General features: G+C 37.2%; 3 protein-coding genes across 4 annotated transcripts; 2 read left to right on the plus strand and 1 right to left on the minus strand.

Moving 5' to 3' along the window:
* The first annotated feature begins 1,256 nt into the window (after positions 1 to 1,256).
* LOC124448348 (forkhead box C1-A-like) lies at positions 1,257 to 2,694 on the plus strand. The gene has a single exon (XM_046999358.1). The coding sequence runs from the start codon at positions 1,346 to 1,348 to the stop codon at positions 2,363 to 2,365; it is 1,020 nt and encodes a 339-aa protein (XP_046855314.1). The 5' UTR covers positions 1,257 to 1,345; the 3' UTR covers positions 2,366 to 2,694.
* Positions 2,695 to 5,713: 3,019 nt separating this feature from the next.
* Positions 5,714 to 13,497, minus strand: LOC124448936 (intraflagellar transport protein 27 homolog). Of its 2 annotated transcripts, XM_046999888.1 has the most exons (8): positions 13,409 to 13,491; positions 13,180 to 13,259; positions 13,040 to 13,099; positions 12,719 to 12,778; positions 11,209 to 11,326; positions 10,464 to 10,573; positions 9,253 to 9,364; positions 5,714 to 6,205 (listed from the first exon to the last, which is right to left on the minus strand). In XM_046999888.1, the coding sequence occupies exons 1-7, from the start codon at positions 13,440 to 13,442 to the stop codon at positions 9,266 to 9,268; spliced, it is 561 nt and encodes a 186-aa protein (XP_046855844.1). In that variant the 5' UTR covers positions 13,443 to 13,491; the 3' UTR covers positions 5,714 to 6,205; positions 9,253 to 9,265. The 2 variants fall into 2 exon arrangements, with proteins under 2 accessions (XP_046855844.1, XP_046855843.1); XM_046999887.1 differs by lacking the exon at positions 5,714 to 6,205 and having other exon boundaries at positions 8,686 to 9,364; positions 13,409 to 13,497.
* On the plus strand, positions 6,765 to 7,830 carry LOC124449318 (beta-2 adrenergic receptor-like). Its single transcript, XM_047000252.1, has one exon. The coding sequence runs from the start codon at positions 6,765 to 6,767 to the stop codon at positions 7,731 to 7,733; it is 969 nt and encodes a 322-aa protein (XP_046856208.1). The 3' UTR covers positions 7,734 to 7,830.
* Positions 13,498 to 14,061: the final 564 nt, after the last annotated feature.

Here is a 14,061-nt window from a genome sequence, read left to right on the forward strand (position 1 = left end):
TTGCCTGGATTTAAGCAAACAGCGGATATTGTGCTTTGGCGTACAAACTGACCAACTGCCGAACAACCACACAAAAATAGGTAATTAACGCTGGCATGCGAAGCGTTTGTGTATTAAAACCCTCGCTAAGTAATTTAAGCCATATGCAAGTTTTGCTCATCACTAGGAAAAGAGAAACAAAAACGTCTTGTAGCACATGATCCGTTGTTATCTTAATAAACCGGAGACGAAGACATTTTATACATGAATACATTCAAACAGCGAAATTAATAATGTCGTTTACACAAGAAACAAACATTCTATTCTTTGTGAAGCTGGTAGGAATTAACGACGTTTGGATCCCCGCGGTCATTATCATATTATCCATATTATATTGCCATGCACTGCTATGAACGAAGAATGTGAAGTCTAGCAGGTTAAAGGCATTTGATTCAATCCCATTGATCGAATCAACTTATAACTGCGTGATGCAATTCACATCAGAATAACTTTATGTGTTTATTCAAAATAGGTGTTATTTTTTTAAGTGCGATAACACTCTGTCAACAATTTAACTAGCACAAGTAAACAGAGCACTTTCATTTCGCTTTCTTGGTTTTTTTTTCTGTAAGCGTTTATCGCAAGTGTGTCACAACGGCAAATCTCGACTGAGCGCACACATACAATTTATTCGGTTTTCAAAAGGATTTGCATTCATACAATTTGCTAAGCTAACTTACATGCCTCATTCGAAATGATTAATATATAAACCATATATAAGAGGTTGAAGTATGGCCTCGAATAACATAAATATTTACAAAACTGGCGGGGGTTTATAAGACCTGCTGTCTTTCCCGCCGGAACCAACGAGGCTATCACAATACGATAAAAAGATTCAAAAAATAAACAATATGTTTCTATATATTGTTCACCGCAAGGGCTTGAAGAACGCATGCGCTTGCCACGCAAATTTTGACATTCCATTAGTAATACTTGCATATGTCGTAATTTTGCGCAAGATTTGCTCTCGTGCATATGACGGCTGATGTGTTCTTGATTATTTCAATAGCTTCTACTGAAAACGCGTTGACAATGTGAAAGCGTTCTTGTGTGGTCAGAGGGCAATTCACTGTCCGTGTGTATAAACATAGCTTAATAACGATATCGTTTAAAAGATCTATCATCTCAAACATGTCATCAAGCTGGGTGGCCGATACGTCACATGCGGTGCGCGTTTTATGAAGATTCGCGTGTATATATATTTCGTGATCTATTTCAAGTGCGCATTATTAGCACCAAAGCTTCAGTGACAAGTACATTTGGAAGTCGTTCGTTGTGTTTGTTTTATTAACAAATTTGAAATACAATGTACAGTAACACAGGCCAGGCTTTGCCGTATTGGGGCTATTATCCATCACCAAATGTCGATTCATGTCTCAGGAATTCAATGTACCACCATCATCCATACTTGGGAGCTACGTTCAGTGGTACTTGTGGAAGCTTATCCAGCGCTTTATACTTTGGAGACGTTCAACCTTATCCAAAACCTCCGTATTCTTACATAGCACTCATTTCGATGGCGATAAAGCAAGCACCAGATCAGAAAATAACGCTAAATGCCATTTATCAGTTTATCATGAAGAATTTTCCTTACTATCGCTACAACAAACGAGGATGGCAGAACAGTATTAGACACAATTTGAGTTTGAACGAGTGTTTTGTAAAAGTTCAAAGGGACAAAGCTGATCCGGGAAAAGGGTGTTATTGGTCTTTGAAATCTGATTGCGAAAATATGTTTGATAATGGCAACTACCGACGTCGACGAAGGAGGCCAAACAAGATTAACAATTTCATAGACAGGGAAGAGCGAAATTTCGCAGAAGATCAAGGTCTTGCTAAGGAAAATTTGAGAGACGACGTTCAAGATTACTTCGAAAAACGTGACACGACAGAAGATAGGAGTAAGGCAACGGAAAAGTCTTTGACGAAGAGGCTTTCCACCACAAGCTTGCTTACACCGCCAAGTAGTCCAAAGATAAAACATCGCGATGACGAAAAACAACAAGAAAAAGTTGAACATTCCTTTAGTATAAAAAATTTACTATCGACACATAATATAGGCGAGTCAAGTGAGCGCTGCCATGAGACAAAATCTCATGATCAGTACAAGTCCACTCTTAACAAAACGAGTTCTCGTGATGTAGTGTCCACTTTTCAAAGATTTGACACGAGAAATATAACAGAAAGGGCCAGTTTAGCTCATCCTAGAAGCAATGTGTCAACTGCGCCTAACATTGGACAATTCTCGCCTTCAGACTTTATGAAGAACCTTTATAATGGCGGACTATATGCCAGCTTATATTCTAGTAATTGTAACAAGTATTAGTGGATATGCCAAAATATACTTATCTTCTTTTGTTTTTTCAATATTTTGTCTCGCTAAAATACAACAATTGATGAAATAGATATGACTTGGATTTTGTCGTTTCACAATTATCTTTTGTACGCATCATGGAGTAGAATTACTCTTGTGACAGAAGAATTTTATGATCTGTTCGTTCAAGTCACTTGAGATGTATTGCAATATCGCGAGTGCGTTAAATCGTTCACTGAAACATTAAAAATTGCAAAATCTTCATGGAGGCAGTTCATCAATCATAAATGTAGACAGGATGATTTGCAAATAAATACACACACCTGCGAAAGCGATTAGTACAATTTTCGAGCAAATCTTGGTAATTTAATGAAAACCAGGCTTATTTAATTTTCTTCGCTTCCCGTCTTCTTTTTGGTAATCTTTTTTGTTTTGATGTGTTCATATAAACATAGAGTATTAGGCTGTCTCCGCGGGGGGAAAGAACCGCAATAGACACAGGATATTTTGACACAGCCGCAACATAAATAACAGAAAGCGAAAACGGTTCATATTTATTTTAAAACACTCGTCAAAATAGTTAACTTTTGTAATGTTTACTTAAATTCCATTACACAGCCTCATCGACTATATAGTACTCTTTTATACGTTACCGGCAAGAGAAACGCGCAAAACCTCTCTGTCGTGGTTTAAGTGAACTGCATATGTGCCAAGAAAGCAGGCTAGGCCACAGGGTTAGACAAGCCTAATGAATTGTCTGCCACAGCTGTATTGAAAATAAAGTCTATATTATAGAATATGTTGTCCAAAGAAATTAAATTTTAATTTTAAATTTACATTGTTTTTTTTTTAAACTAACAACACCATCGGAAATAGATGCCTTGAGAAACACTTGTCTACTTTCGAGTTAACTTTGCGTTGAATTTTTTGCTATAGAAATGAGCTGAACGCATTACGCCTGCGCGAGTAACCAACTCTACTCTAACAATGACGCGAAACATATCAAAACTTTGCCATAAGGAGCAAATGTTTACATTCAGATAAGAAATGTTGACTTTTCTCGAAGCTAAAGCCCACATCTTAAATAAACACAGCTAGTGTAGCTACGTTTCAAGCGAGACATGAAATTGTATCGAAAAACTGCGGCGTGTGAGTCAGTTGCTAATATCTTTTATCAAAGTAAAATAGCTACAATCTGTACAAAGGTGTTTATAGCGCGACTCTTCTCAAGTAAGGTTCCTTTTTTGATATTTGCTGATGTATCTATGAATATCAGGACAGCACTGGTATTGTCTACTCCGACTGCAATCTGTTAGTGAGCAAAAGATTCAAGTTTAATTGCATAATTGCTATGTAAATCGAATTGAACATTACATTTATCAAATGACGATTTTGTTATAAAATGCATTAAAATTAGTATTCTTGGTGGTGTTGAAATAAGCTGCTTATAATAACACTCTCGAATATTCAATGTTTGTTTACATTAATAACGAATGTCTGTGAGTTTGTACAAGTTGACTAACCCTTGATTATGTCCTGCAGTGTTACTTGAGTTCAACCAACTGGGTGGTCACTCCCGCATTTTAGGGTGCTGTGCCCGCATGCAGTTTGAGCTATGACGCAGACGATTAAAAATCAATGTGTTGGAATGCTTGCAAAAAATTAGAAAACATAAATACAAAACTAAGGTTGGAGTTAAGTACGAGCATCTATAAAATACTTTTACAACGTTTGAAGTTTGAGGCAAGAAAGTTATGAAAACAATGCTAAAACTCGCATACTTTATTTGTTTAAGGAAAGAAACAAAGTCTAAATAAATGAATGCCCTGCTCCATTATCATTGGACGACTCACGATAAAAGTCTATTTTCATTGGACAGTTCGGAAATAAAAGCATGTGTTCATTGGACAGTTCAAGATGGCTGACAGCCTATTATCATCGGACAGTCAAGATAAAAGTCTATTTTCATTGGACAGTTCAAAAAGTGTTTTCATTGGACAGTTTAAGATAAAAGTATGTTTTCATTGGGCAGTTCAAGATAAAAGTGTGTTTTCATAAGACAGCTTGGCAGTGTATGAAATTAAGAGAAAAGTCTTCTTTCCTAGTTTCATTCGTTCATTCGTTGCACTGTTGACAATAAACGGTAGTAGACGCATGATTGATAGATTATCGTGAAACAGACTGCAATTAATTGTTTAGGATACTAAATTAATGGATGAAATTGGTAAGCTTTGAAAAGAGACTTAAAAATTACAGTTTCAGCACAGACAGACACAAACATAGCACTCGAAATGATAACCGTCGCTGATATATTCCTTGCAAGCGCTCTTCAGTGAGAAATTCGCTTACCTCATTTGAGGCAGATATCTTTTCCGCTGAGTGAAATTGTCAGTTCTCGAGAGCGCATTTATTTAGCTAAAAAAACAATACTTCAAACGGATATGAGCTATGAAGTCTGGCTTTATAGAAGTCGGCGATATTTCGGTGGTCTTTATGTATAAACATTGGCGAATTAATGTTAAACTTCATCTTTGCCGTAAATATAAAAACAACGACAAAGCGATGAAAACATTTTGGATAATGAGTCGTTTTGTTTTGACGGCAAGATAAAATCTTGCCACAAATAAGTTTGTTTATATGTTGAAGATAACAGTTTTATCGCATACAAACACAGTATTCAAAACAAATATATTTGTATAAAGATCACGTAATCAAGGATAACAACGCACATATACCATTGTTTGTTTAAGCTAATGGCATCAGTCAAACATTCCAGGGTCACATAATATTTTTGAGAGGGTATTGCGGGTATTCCTAATATTTGAAGACAAATTATTTCATCCATGAAATCTTAACATTCAAAGCCAAGGAACATCGCTCAAAAAAGCAACTCAATCAATTTTCTCTCAGTTTGAGAGCCGGCTGAGTGTTGCTGCGCGGTGTAATTTATCTAAACCGGGAAAAAACACCGCCATATTAAGACGACCGTTTTAACAAAAGGAAATTTTTCGAAATCGAAATTGAAACTCAATTTTTTAAAAACATCACGGGAAACCACACAACTGCCTCGAAGGAGACGCTGTCAAAATGTAATAAATTCGAAGCCGCAAAGTAAAACATCAATGATTATAGCGATGTTTCCTTCCCCACAAGCTCATCGTTCAGTATCCATTAGTAAAAAATATATTAAGCCTTAAAAAAATGGTAAGATAATTCTCGCGAGCAGGTGTAAATGTACACGTCAAAACGATGCAGTATATGTAGAGGAAGTCGCAGAGGTTTTTAATGCTTTTTTCGATGCTTTTATATTTAATTTCGTAAGACCACAATAGGCATAAAACATTTAAAATAAACGACAAATTTATTTAAAGAAAACATGTTTCGGCATACTTTATGCCATCTTGGAAAAGTTAACTTCTAAAAAACGTAAGGCCCATTTAGATGTAAATTGATAAAAAAAAGATTATCAATCTTTTGATGTCTTTCCAAAATAAATTTGCTTCCCACTAACTTCCTATATTGATTCAGTTCGCGCTGAAGATGGCATAAAGTATGCCGAAACATATTTGCTTTAAAAAAGTTCGTTGTTTATTTTAAATACTTTTTTATTTCTTTATCGTAATAAACATCACAAACAGTGCGTAGAAAACAAAGTTTCCTTCGCAATTTACATATTTTGTAGTTGACTACTTGTATGTAAGACAAATAGTCAACTACTCATTAAATAATCAGTTTTTCCTTTCAATCAATTTGACATGACACAATGAAGTATACACAATCGCGTGTCTGCACAGGTCACAGGTGTACCAGTTAGACAGTTGAATCTTGAATCCAATTTCTTCAATCAGAAATCTGGAGAGAAACACGCTAAAATATTGCTAAAGATATCTAATGTCAACAATATGAAATATCGCAAACGCAATTCTTGCACAACATAAACTAAGTTGAATACCAGGTAAGCTAAACAAATGTTTTGTAAAGAAGAATTTTAAACATAACAATGCGATTTTTTTGTGAATGCTGTATAAGTAATGTATTACGTAATTTGAAAGTAAAGATAAAATCTTAAAAACCAATCGATAAGAAAAAATAAAATACATTCGCTATAATTCTTCAGTAGAATTTCATAAAAACCTTTTAGGTTGCAAATATAGCAGAGAAAACAGAATCTTGAGAGTCGTTGGCTAATGTGACCGACATATAATCAATAAATCAAGTGCTTACGTCTCTAAAAGGTTATTTTTGTGGAAAATAGTGTAAACATCACGTACGTTTAATCTTTTCAAGTACAACATATATCTTCCTTTTACGAACATTTATAAAAAGCGGATGTGAGATCAACACAAATTTAAATGTCCTTTTCAGTTGGTTTGTGAAGAATGCCTTAGTGTGAATAGCAGAGCCATGCAAAATGCAAATAACAAGTGGCCATAACAATTCGTTGCTAAATAACAGTACGCGCGATGGCGTACATGTCGATGAAGTTATGCATTTTATTGTTTTGGCTATTCTCATCGCCACTATCAACTTGTTCGTGATTATACTGGTCTGCATAAACAAACGTCTACATAAATGGCCAAATTATCTACTTGTTAGTCTTGCTTGTTCCGATTTCATCACAGGAGTGATCTGTATACCATTAGCGTTGTTATGTACGTTTTTGAATTCATCGTCAAGCAGATGTACATTTTGTTCACTATCATTCACATGTACAAAATTCACATCAATTTCAACAGTACTGCATTTGCTATTGGTAACATACGAGCGTTACCTTTTCATAATACATCCATACCATCATGAAAAATTAAACGCGAAAAAATGTCAAAAAAAATTCGCCTTGGTTTTAACGTGGACAGTTAGCTTAGTTGTGTCGCTGATAGCTTTGAAATGGATGGATGTTAGAAACTGTTCTGAAGAGGAAGATAATCATGATTTTATGGCTTATAATGTCGCAACGCTGTTTCTATTTTATCTTATTCCAATATGTTTGTTCGTCTATCCGTTTACCTCACTATTTTATGTTGCAAGAATGCAAATACGTCGGGGTGAGAAGATGGTCTTGGCAAACGGAACAGATGCCGTAAAGTCGGCTCGGAATATCATTCGGACATCAAGACGCAAAGAAGCAAGAGTTGCCATTATACTTTTACTTATGTGGCTTTCATTTGTCATAACTTGGGGATTGTATTTTTTCATCTTGATTTTTAAAGAATCAACAATTCCAGATAAGCTTGTTCGTGCTGCAAACGTACTGAGGGTATTAGCATCACTACTAAATCCCCTCTTGTACAGTTTCTTGAAAAAGGACTTCAGCGAAGCAATCAAACGATCATGTTATTGTCATCGTCATTCTCGCTACAATACAGATTTCCCTGCTTGATGTTGTTGCGCTTCTTTTTCAAAATTAATTTAACGCTGTAAAAGTGCTCAAAAAAACGACACATCACGATGTCTGATGTTCGCCATTCCACACTAGTTCCCATGTAGTTGTAATTGTTGTAATTCTATCAGCGATGAAGGTTTACAAGCATTACAACTATATGGGAACACGCGTTGTAATTGTTGTAATTTAGAATCGCAGACAACTGCGAAGTTGAATCCGGTTCAACTTCTGCAACAATTACAACAGTCGCCGACATAAGAGTTTGGTATGTGAACGCTCATCGGCGATGGCAATTTATCTTTTCTTTCGATTTCTTACGCAATTTTGGCAAGAAAGAACAAGCATTCTTTGATACACGATCAAAATCCATTCTCCTAACTTCGTCAATGACACAAACCTCACGTAAGCGTGTTTTATCAAATATCAACATTATACATATCGGCGATGAGAAGCCCCGCACGTGATTTTAGTACTAGTACGGCACGTATCTTTTGAATAAAAACAATTACAGGTTTATGGAATCGTGTCGTTTTGTCATATGGTCGGTTAGTGTCGCCAATGAAAGTACAACTAACTGGGAAGTAGACTATAAAGTTTGCGACGCAAGAGAGCTAATCCTGATGGTCAATTATAAAGGCAAAATCGTTCAAAAAAACCAAAGTGTATGGTGTCGTTTATTTGAGTGCGGTTACTTGAAGTAATTAAAATTTAAGTGCTTAAGAGAATTTACTGGATGGCAGTTACCGGTTCAATGCATGGCATTTTCGAAATACTTGATCGGCGTTTTTGACGTCGTTTCACCAACGTTTTTGGCGTCGATCACTAACGTTTTTGACGTCGATCACTAACGTTTTTGACGTCGTTCACTAACGTTTTTGACGTCGTTCGCGTACGTTTTTGACGTCGTTCACGTACGTTTTTTGAAATAGTTAACATGAAGTGCTTGATATACAAGACGAGATAGTTTACTGGTAATTTTCACATAAAAGTCATTGATATATATTAACTTGTAGTGAAACATTTGTACATACACATCAGTATAACATATTATAACTAGTGCGCATAGTTTTAACTATGATCTTTGCGAACGCTGAAATGGCGTTTTAAGAAATTTGTTTAAATGGCTTATCCACAAAGAATTACATTGCTTTTTGAATGGCAAAGTTCTCCAAAGAAGAGTCATTGCCAAATAACAAATGCACTGAAAATGGTTGCACAAATCTTTAATAGTGCTGTCCACTGAATATAGAAAATTTTTCGCTAGTTTGAAAAATCTTTAAAAGATGATGGAATAAAAATCTTATTTCAAAGATATCAAAGTTTCCTGCTCGTCAAGACTAGCAAAATACAATCACAATTTTAATGCTGTTGAAAAAGGCACTATCCAAAGGTAAGCACTATCTGGTCATCTTACAACCACCCAAGCAGTATCTTGTCATCTTGCAACCCCCCCCAAGCACTACCTGATCATCTTGAACTCCCCCCAAAAGCACAACCTGCATTCAATAGTTCTTACTTGAGTCAGAACATCAAGCGGATGATAACATTTTGGAAATTTTATCTGTGTATACTTGATGATAGGTGTTGGCAAGATAGTAAAATGCAGCTTCGACGTTTTCATTTTGTTTCTAGAACATAACAGTTAAAATATCAGATAAACCAATATAAAGCATCATCTTGCGACAAGCAAAACGTTCATAAAATAAATTCTATTTAAGTGACCTTCATTAAGCGGACAAATTAAATGTTATATTTAATGTGGAGATTTTTTCACAAAAACGAAAATCTGTACAGGACAAAGGTATAGCCAAAAATCACATCAGAAGTCAAGGATTGAGAGAAAAAATCTTGACTGAGAAAGTCATAATGCACAGCAACAGGGACCTGTTGTAGGAAGCCTGGGGTCATTTGCATGAAGTCTGGGGTGGTTTGCACGAAGTCTGGGGTCATTTGCACGAAGTCTGGGGTTGTTTGCACGAAGTCTGGGGTCATTTGCACGAAGTCTGGGGTGGTTTGCACGAAGTCTGGGGTCATTTGTACGAAGTCTGGGGTCATTTGCACGAAGTCTGGGGTGGTTTGCACGAAGCCTGGGGTCATTTGCACGAAGTCTGGGGTGGTTTGCACGAAGTCTGGGGTGGTTTGCACGAAGTCTGGGGTCATTTGCACGAAGTCTGGGGTCATTTGCACGAAGTCTGGGCTGGTTTGCACGAAGCCTGGGGTGATTTGCACGAAGCCTGGAGTCGTTTGCACGAAGTCTGGGGTTGTTTGCACGAAGTCTGGGGTCATTTGCACGAAGCCTGGGGTGGTTTGCACGAAGCCTGGGGTCATTTGCACGAAGCCTGGGGTGGTTTGCACGAAGTCTGGGGTTGTTTGCACGAAGTCTGGGGTCATTTGCACGAAGCCTGGGGTGGTTTGCACGACGTCTGGGGTCATTTGCACGAAGTCTGGAGTCGTTTGCACGAAGCCTGGAGTCGTTTGCACGAAGTCTGGGGTTGTTTGAAGGAAGCCTGGGATCGTTTGCACGAAGCCTGGAGTCGTTTGCACGAACCCTGGAGTCGTTTGCACGAAGCCTCGTGTCGTTTGCACGAAGCAAAGTTTCTCGAAAAAAATACAAACCACCACAAAATACGCTCGAAAAAGTCCCTATCCATTGAACATCGCCAAACAGGCTTCGTTGCAAACGTCTTCAAGCTGTCGGCTTTGTCAAACTTTTCTCTAATTAATTACCGCGGATGTTTCGAAATATTCCAACGCATGCGTGGTCGCCAGTTGCCTGCCTTGTTTCATGGATACAACACGTCGTTGTTTAAGATCTGTTTTGTTTGCAATCAAAACACCTAAAACGTAGATAAGATATAAGCAGTTTTCACACCAAGGACAGGCAGATTACCGATGTGTAGGCTAAGCAAGGGCGTGGCATACGGGGTTGTGTGGAGGATGTTACAACTCCAGGGTCACGCCCCTACTTACAATGTTAAAATGTTAGGTTACGTCCATGACCGTATGACAATAATGCAAGGTCAATCGAGGTCTTTACGGAGAAATAACGGACCAAGGTATTTTTGTACAGACCGAGCCCGTAGGGTGAGGTTTGTACAAAAAGACAGAGGCTCGATAATTCTCAGTAAAGACCAAGAAAGCGAGGTTATTAAAAGGCTTATTATATGGTATTAGTTGATCTGAAACGAACGAAGCTTGCTTTCTTTCTCGTCCTTGCTGTTTTGTACGAGTTGGCTTTCACTTTTCTAGTTTTCGTCAGTAAAAAAGAAATCGTTTGAAACTGTAACATCTGGATTGTTTAACTCACTTTACGAATATTATTCCTTCTACTCACATTCGTAAATGGTTTTTTGTTTCGGTTTTTTTTTGCGTTTCGCTGTTTGCTTTACGAAGCTTATTTACATTTGATTGTAAAATTACGTGAGAACCATGGCCTCCAGTATATGAAATGAATTTAATAGATAAGACATACCAATCATGTTGCCAGCTAGTTTTTGCTTTAAACATCGTTCGATCCATTTTGTGGTGGCATTGAATGACTGATCAGAGGTGACATCGTATACAACGATAGCTAAGTCTATGCCATCCCACTGTAATACACAATAATATGATCAATACAGTCTTGAAAGTCACCTCCCTCTCAAAAGCTGTTGCCATTTTTAACACTTACTAAAGAGTGCAAAAGAAACCGCCCCTCTTCTAATGTAACCACCCCTCTCTAAAGGAACTGCCCTCTTCAAAGTAACTGCCCCTCTCGAATGTAACCGCCCTTTCTAAAGGAACCGCCCTCTTCAAAGTAACTGCCCTTCTCGAATGTAACCGCCCTTTCTAAAGGAACCGCCTCTTCAAAGTAACCGCCCTCTCGAATGTAACCGCCCTTTCTAAAGGAACCGCCTCTTTAAAGTAACTGCCCTTCGAATGTAACCGCCTTTCTAAAGGAACCGCCCTCTTCAAAGTAACCGCCTCTCGAATGTAACCGCCCTTTCTAAAGGAACCGCCCTCTTCAAAGTAACTGCCCCTCTCGAATGTAACCACCCCACTCTAAAGTAGCCACCCTTCTCTAAAGCAACCGCCCCTCTCTAAAGTAGCCACCCCTCTCTAAAGCCTCTCTAACCTTTCTAAAGTAACCCCTCTCTAAAGTCTCTACCCCCTCTCTTCCTACCACCCTCTCTAAAGTAACCACCCTCTCTAAAGCACCCTTTCTAAAGCCCTCTAAAGCAACCACTCTCTACCCTCTCTAAAGTAACCACCCCTCTCTAAAGTAACTGCCCCTCTCTAAAGTGACCGTTCCTCTCTAAAGCAACCGCCCCTCTCTAAAGTAGCCACCCCTCTCTGAAGCAACTGCCCTCTCTAAAGTAACCGCCCTCTCTAAAGTAACCGTCCCTCTCTAAAGTAACCACCCCTCTCTAAAGTAACCGCCCTCTCTAATGTAACTACCCTCTTTAAAGAACTTTTAAGAGCTTTAAAACAGGGGCCATGCAAGATCAATGATTGGGGGGGGGACCCTTATTCATATAGTCATGTGTTTTAATCTGTATTAATCCATAACCGCAATTGATTCCAATAGAAGCTACCAAGGTAGAACATGCATATACGAATATTGGCCCTTCACCAATTATCGATATTGTGCACCCCCTATACAACACTTACATTTTTATCCAAATAAAACGGTCAATGTACATTTGTGTCAACTACCATTTTATCCAAATAAAACGTTCATGTACATTTGTGTCAACTACCAACAACCTTACATGACTTTAACATACATCATACAATAAATTGCACATCCATTGAAATTAAAAATGATCTTGTTCACACAAATTAAGGTATTTGCAATGATACAACGTGAACATTTGGTTTGTTTATATGAGTCGACCACACTAATTGTCATACATTGAAAAACCAAGATGTAACATGGAGTAAGCAACAATATTTTAATGGTGATTGTTTAAATCAATTGTAAAAACATAAAACTAACCTACCGATTGCTCTATCATTTCTGAATAAATTTCTTGTCCACAAGAGTCAAACAAATACAATTCCTAAAGTAACACAAAATGGCAAAGAAAACTTGATAACTGGAAGTGGACACTTATTAATATATTAGTATGTGTGCTATAACAGCCAAAGTGAGTTCTTTTGAAATCAAATATTTCCGACGCATTGAGACGTGCATATACATATTCGGACAGCCCCAAATTAGCGAGTTTTCTAGCTAATAGCTTTACACAATAAAATATACCATGTACAGAATGAAACTCACATCCATATGATAGAAAATTTTAATTTCATCGACATCTTACCACGCTGTCATTCGTCTCTGGTATTTTCACGAGCTTTGTGAGTAAGTCAACACCTAAAGTCTAATAACTCAATAATCACAAAATAGTCCACAATCTTTCATAAAAATACAAAAGAAATTGGGTTTTTGCCACAAGTTTACCATGGTGTAGTTCTTTGGAAATTGTGTTCCATCACTGCAAAATGTTTGCAAAAGAGCACTTTTTCCAACACAAGCTTCGCCTAAATGTAAAAAATTTTCCAAGATATCATACATAGGATTGCATTATGTCGTTGTTGCTACAGTTACACAGCGCACATCTCAAACAATTCAAACAGATCTACCTTTGAAAGTTGTTTTGACAAAAATATATAACAGTATTTAAACTTACCGGCAATTGCACATTTAGCCCGTAATATCACCATGATTTATAACAAAACACTAAGTCGAAATAAAGAAAGACCTCGCGACGTGTTTTACATCAAGAAAAAATTGAATGTTTATGAGCCTTCAATCCCTTCACTAAGCGGTAAATGCAGTGCAAAAAATTCAATGGGCACCCATAGAGATTATAACAGAACTTAAAGACAGTTATGATAGAAAGACAGTTGTTGAGTCAACAACAACAAAAATAGTCCTGAGAAGGACTGTTTATGTCTACCTTTATGTCTACCTTTATGTCTATCTTTATGTTTACCTTTATGTCTACATTTATGTCTACCTTTATGTCTATATTTATCTCTACCTTTATGTCTACCTTTATGTCTACCTTTATGTCTATCTTTATGTCTACCTTTATGTCTACCTTTATGTCTATCTTTATGTTTACCTTTATGTCTACATTTATGTGTACCTTTATGTCTATATTTATGTCTACCTTTATGTCTACCTTTATGTCTACCTTTATGTCTACCTTTGTCTACCTTTATGTTTACCTTTATGTCTACCTTTATGTCTATCTTTATGTCTACCTTTATGTCTATCTTTATGTCTACCTTTATGTCTACCTTTATGTCTACCTTTATGTCTACCTTTATGCCTACA

This window comes from Xenia sp. Carnegie-2017, unplaced genomic scaffold (genome assembly GCF_021976095.1).
Source record: "Xenia sp. Carnegie-2017 unplaced genomic scaffold, XeniaSp_v1 HiC_scaffold_23, whole genome shotgun sequence".
NCBI lineage: Eukaryota > Metazoa > Cnidaria > Anthozoa > Malacalcyonacea > Xeniidae > Xenia > Xenia sp. Carnegie-2017.

Excerpts from the sequence above, each read along its gene's own strand:
- LOC124448936 (XM_046999888.1), bottom strand. The coding sequence starts at position 13,442 with ATGGTGATATTACGGGCTAAATGTGCAATTGCCG. Across the intron at positions 13,100-13,179 it reads TTCCAAAGAACTACACCATG|ACTTTAGGTGTTGACTTACT; the intron begins GTAAACTTGTGG and ends TTGAGTTATTAG. Across the intron at positions 12,779-13,039 it reads CAGAGACGAATGACAGCGTG|GAATTGTATTTGTTTGACTC; the intron begins GTAAGATGTCGA and ends GTGTTACTTTAG.
- LOC124448348 (XM_046999358.1), top strand. The coding sequence starts at position 1,346 with ATGTACAGTAACACAGGCCAGGCTTTGCCGTATTGGGGCTATTATCCA.
- LOC124449318 (XM_047000252.1), top strand. The coding sequence starts at position 6,765 with ATGCAAATAACAAGTGGCCATAACAATTCGTTGCTAAATAACAGTACG.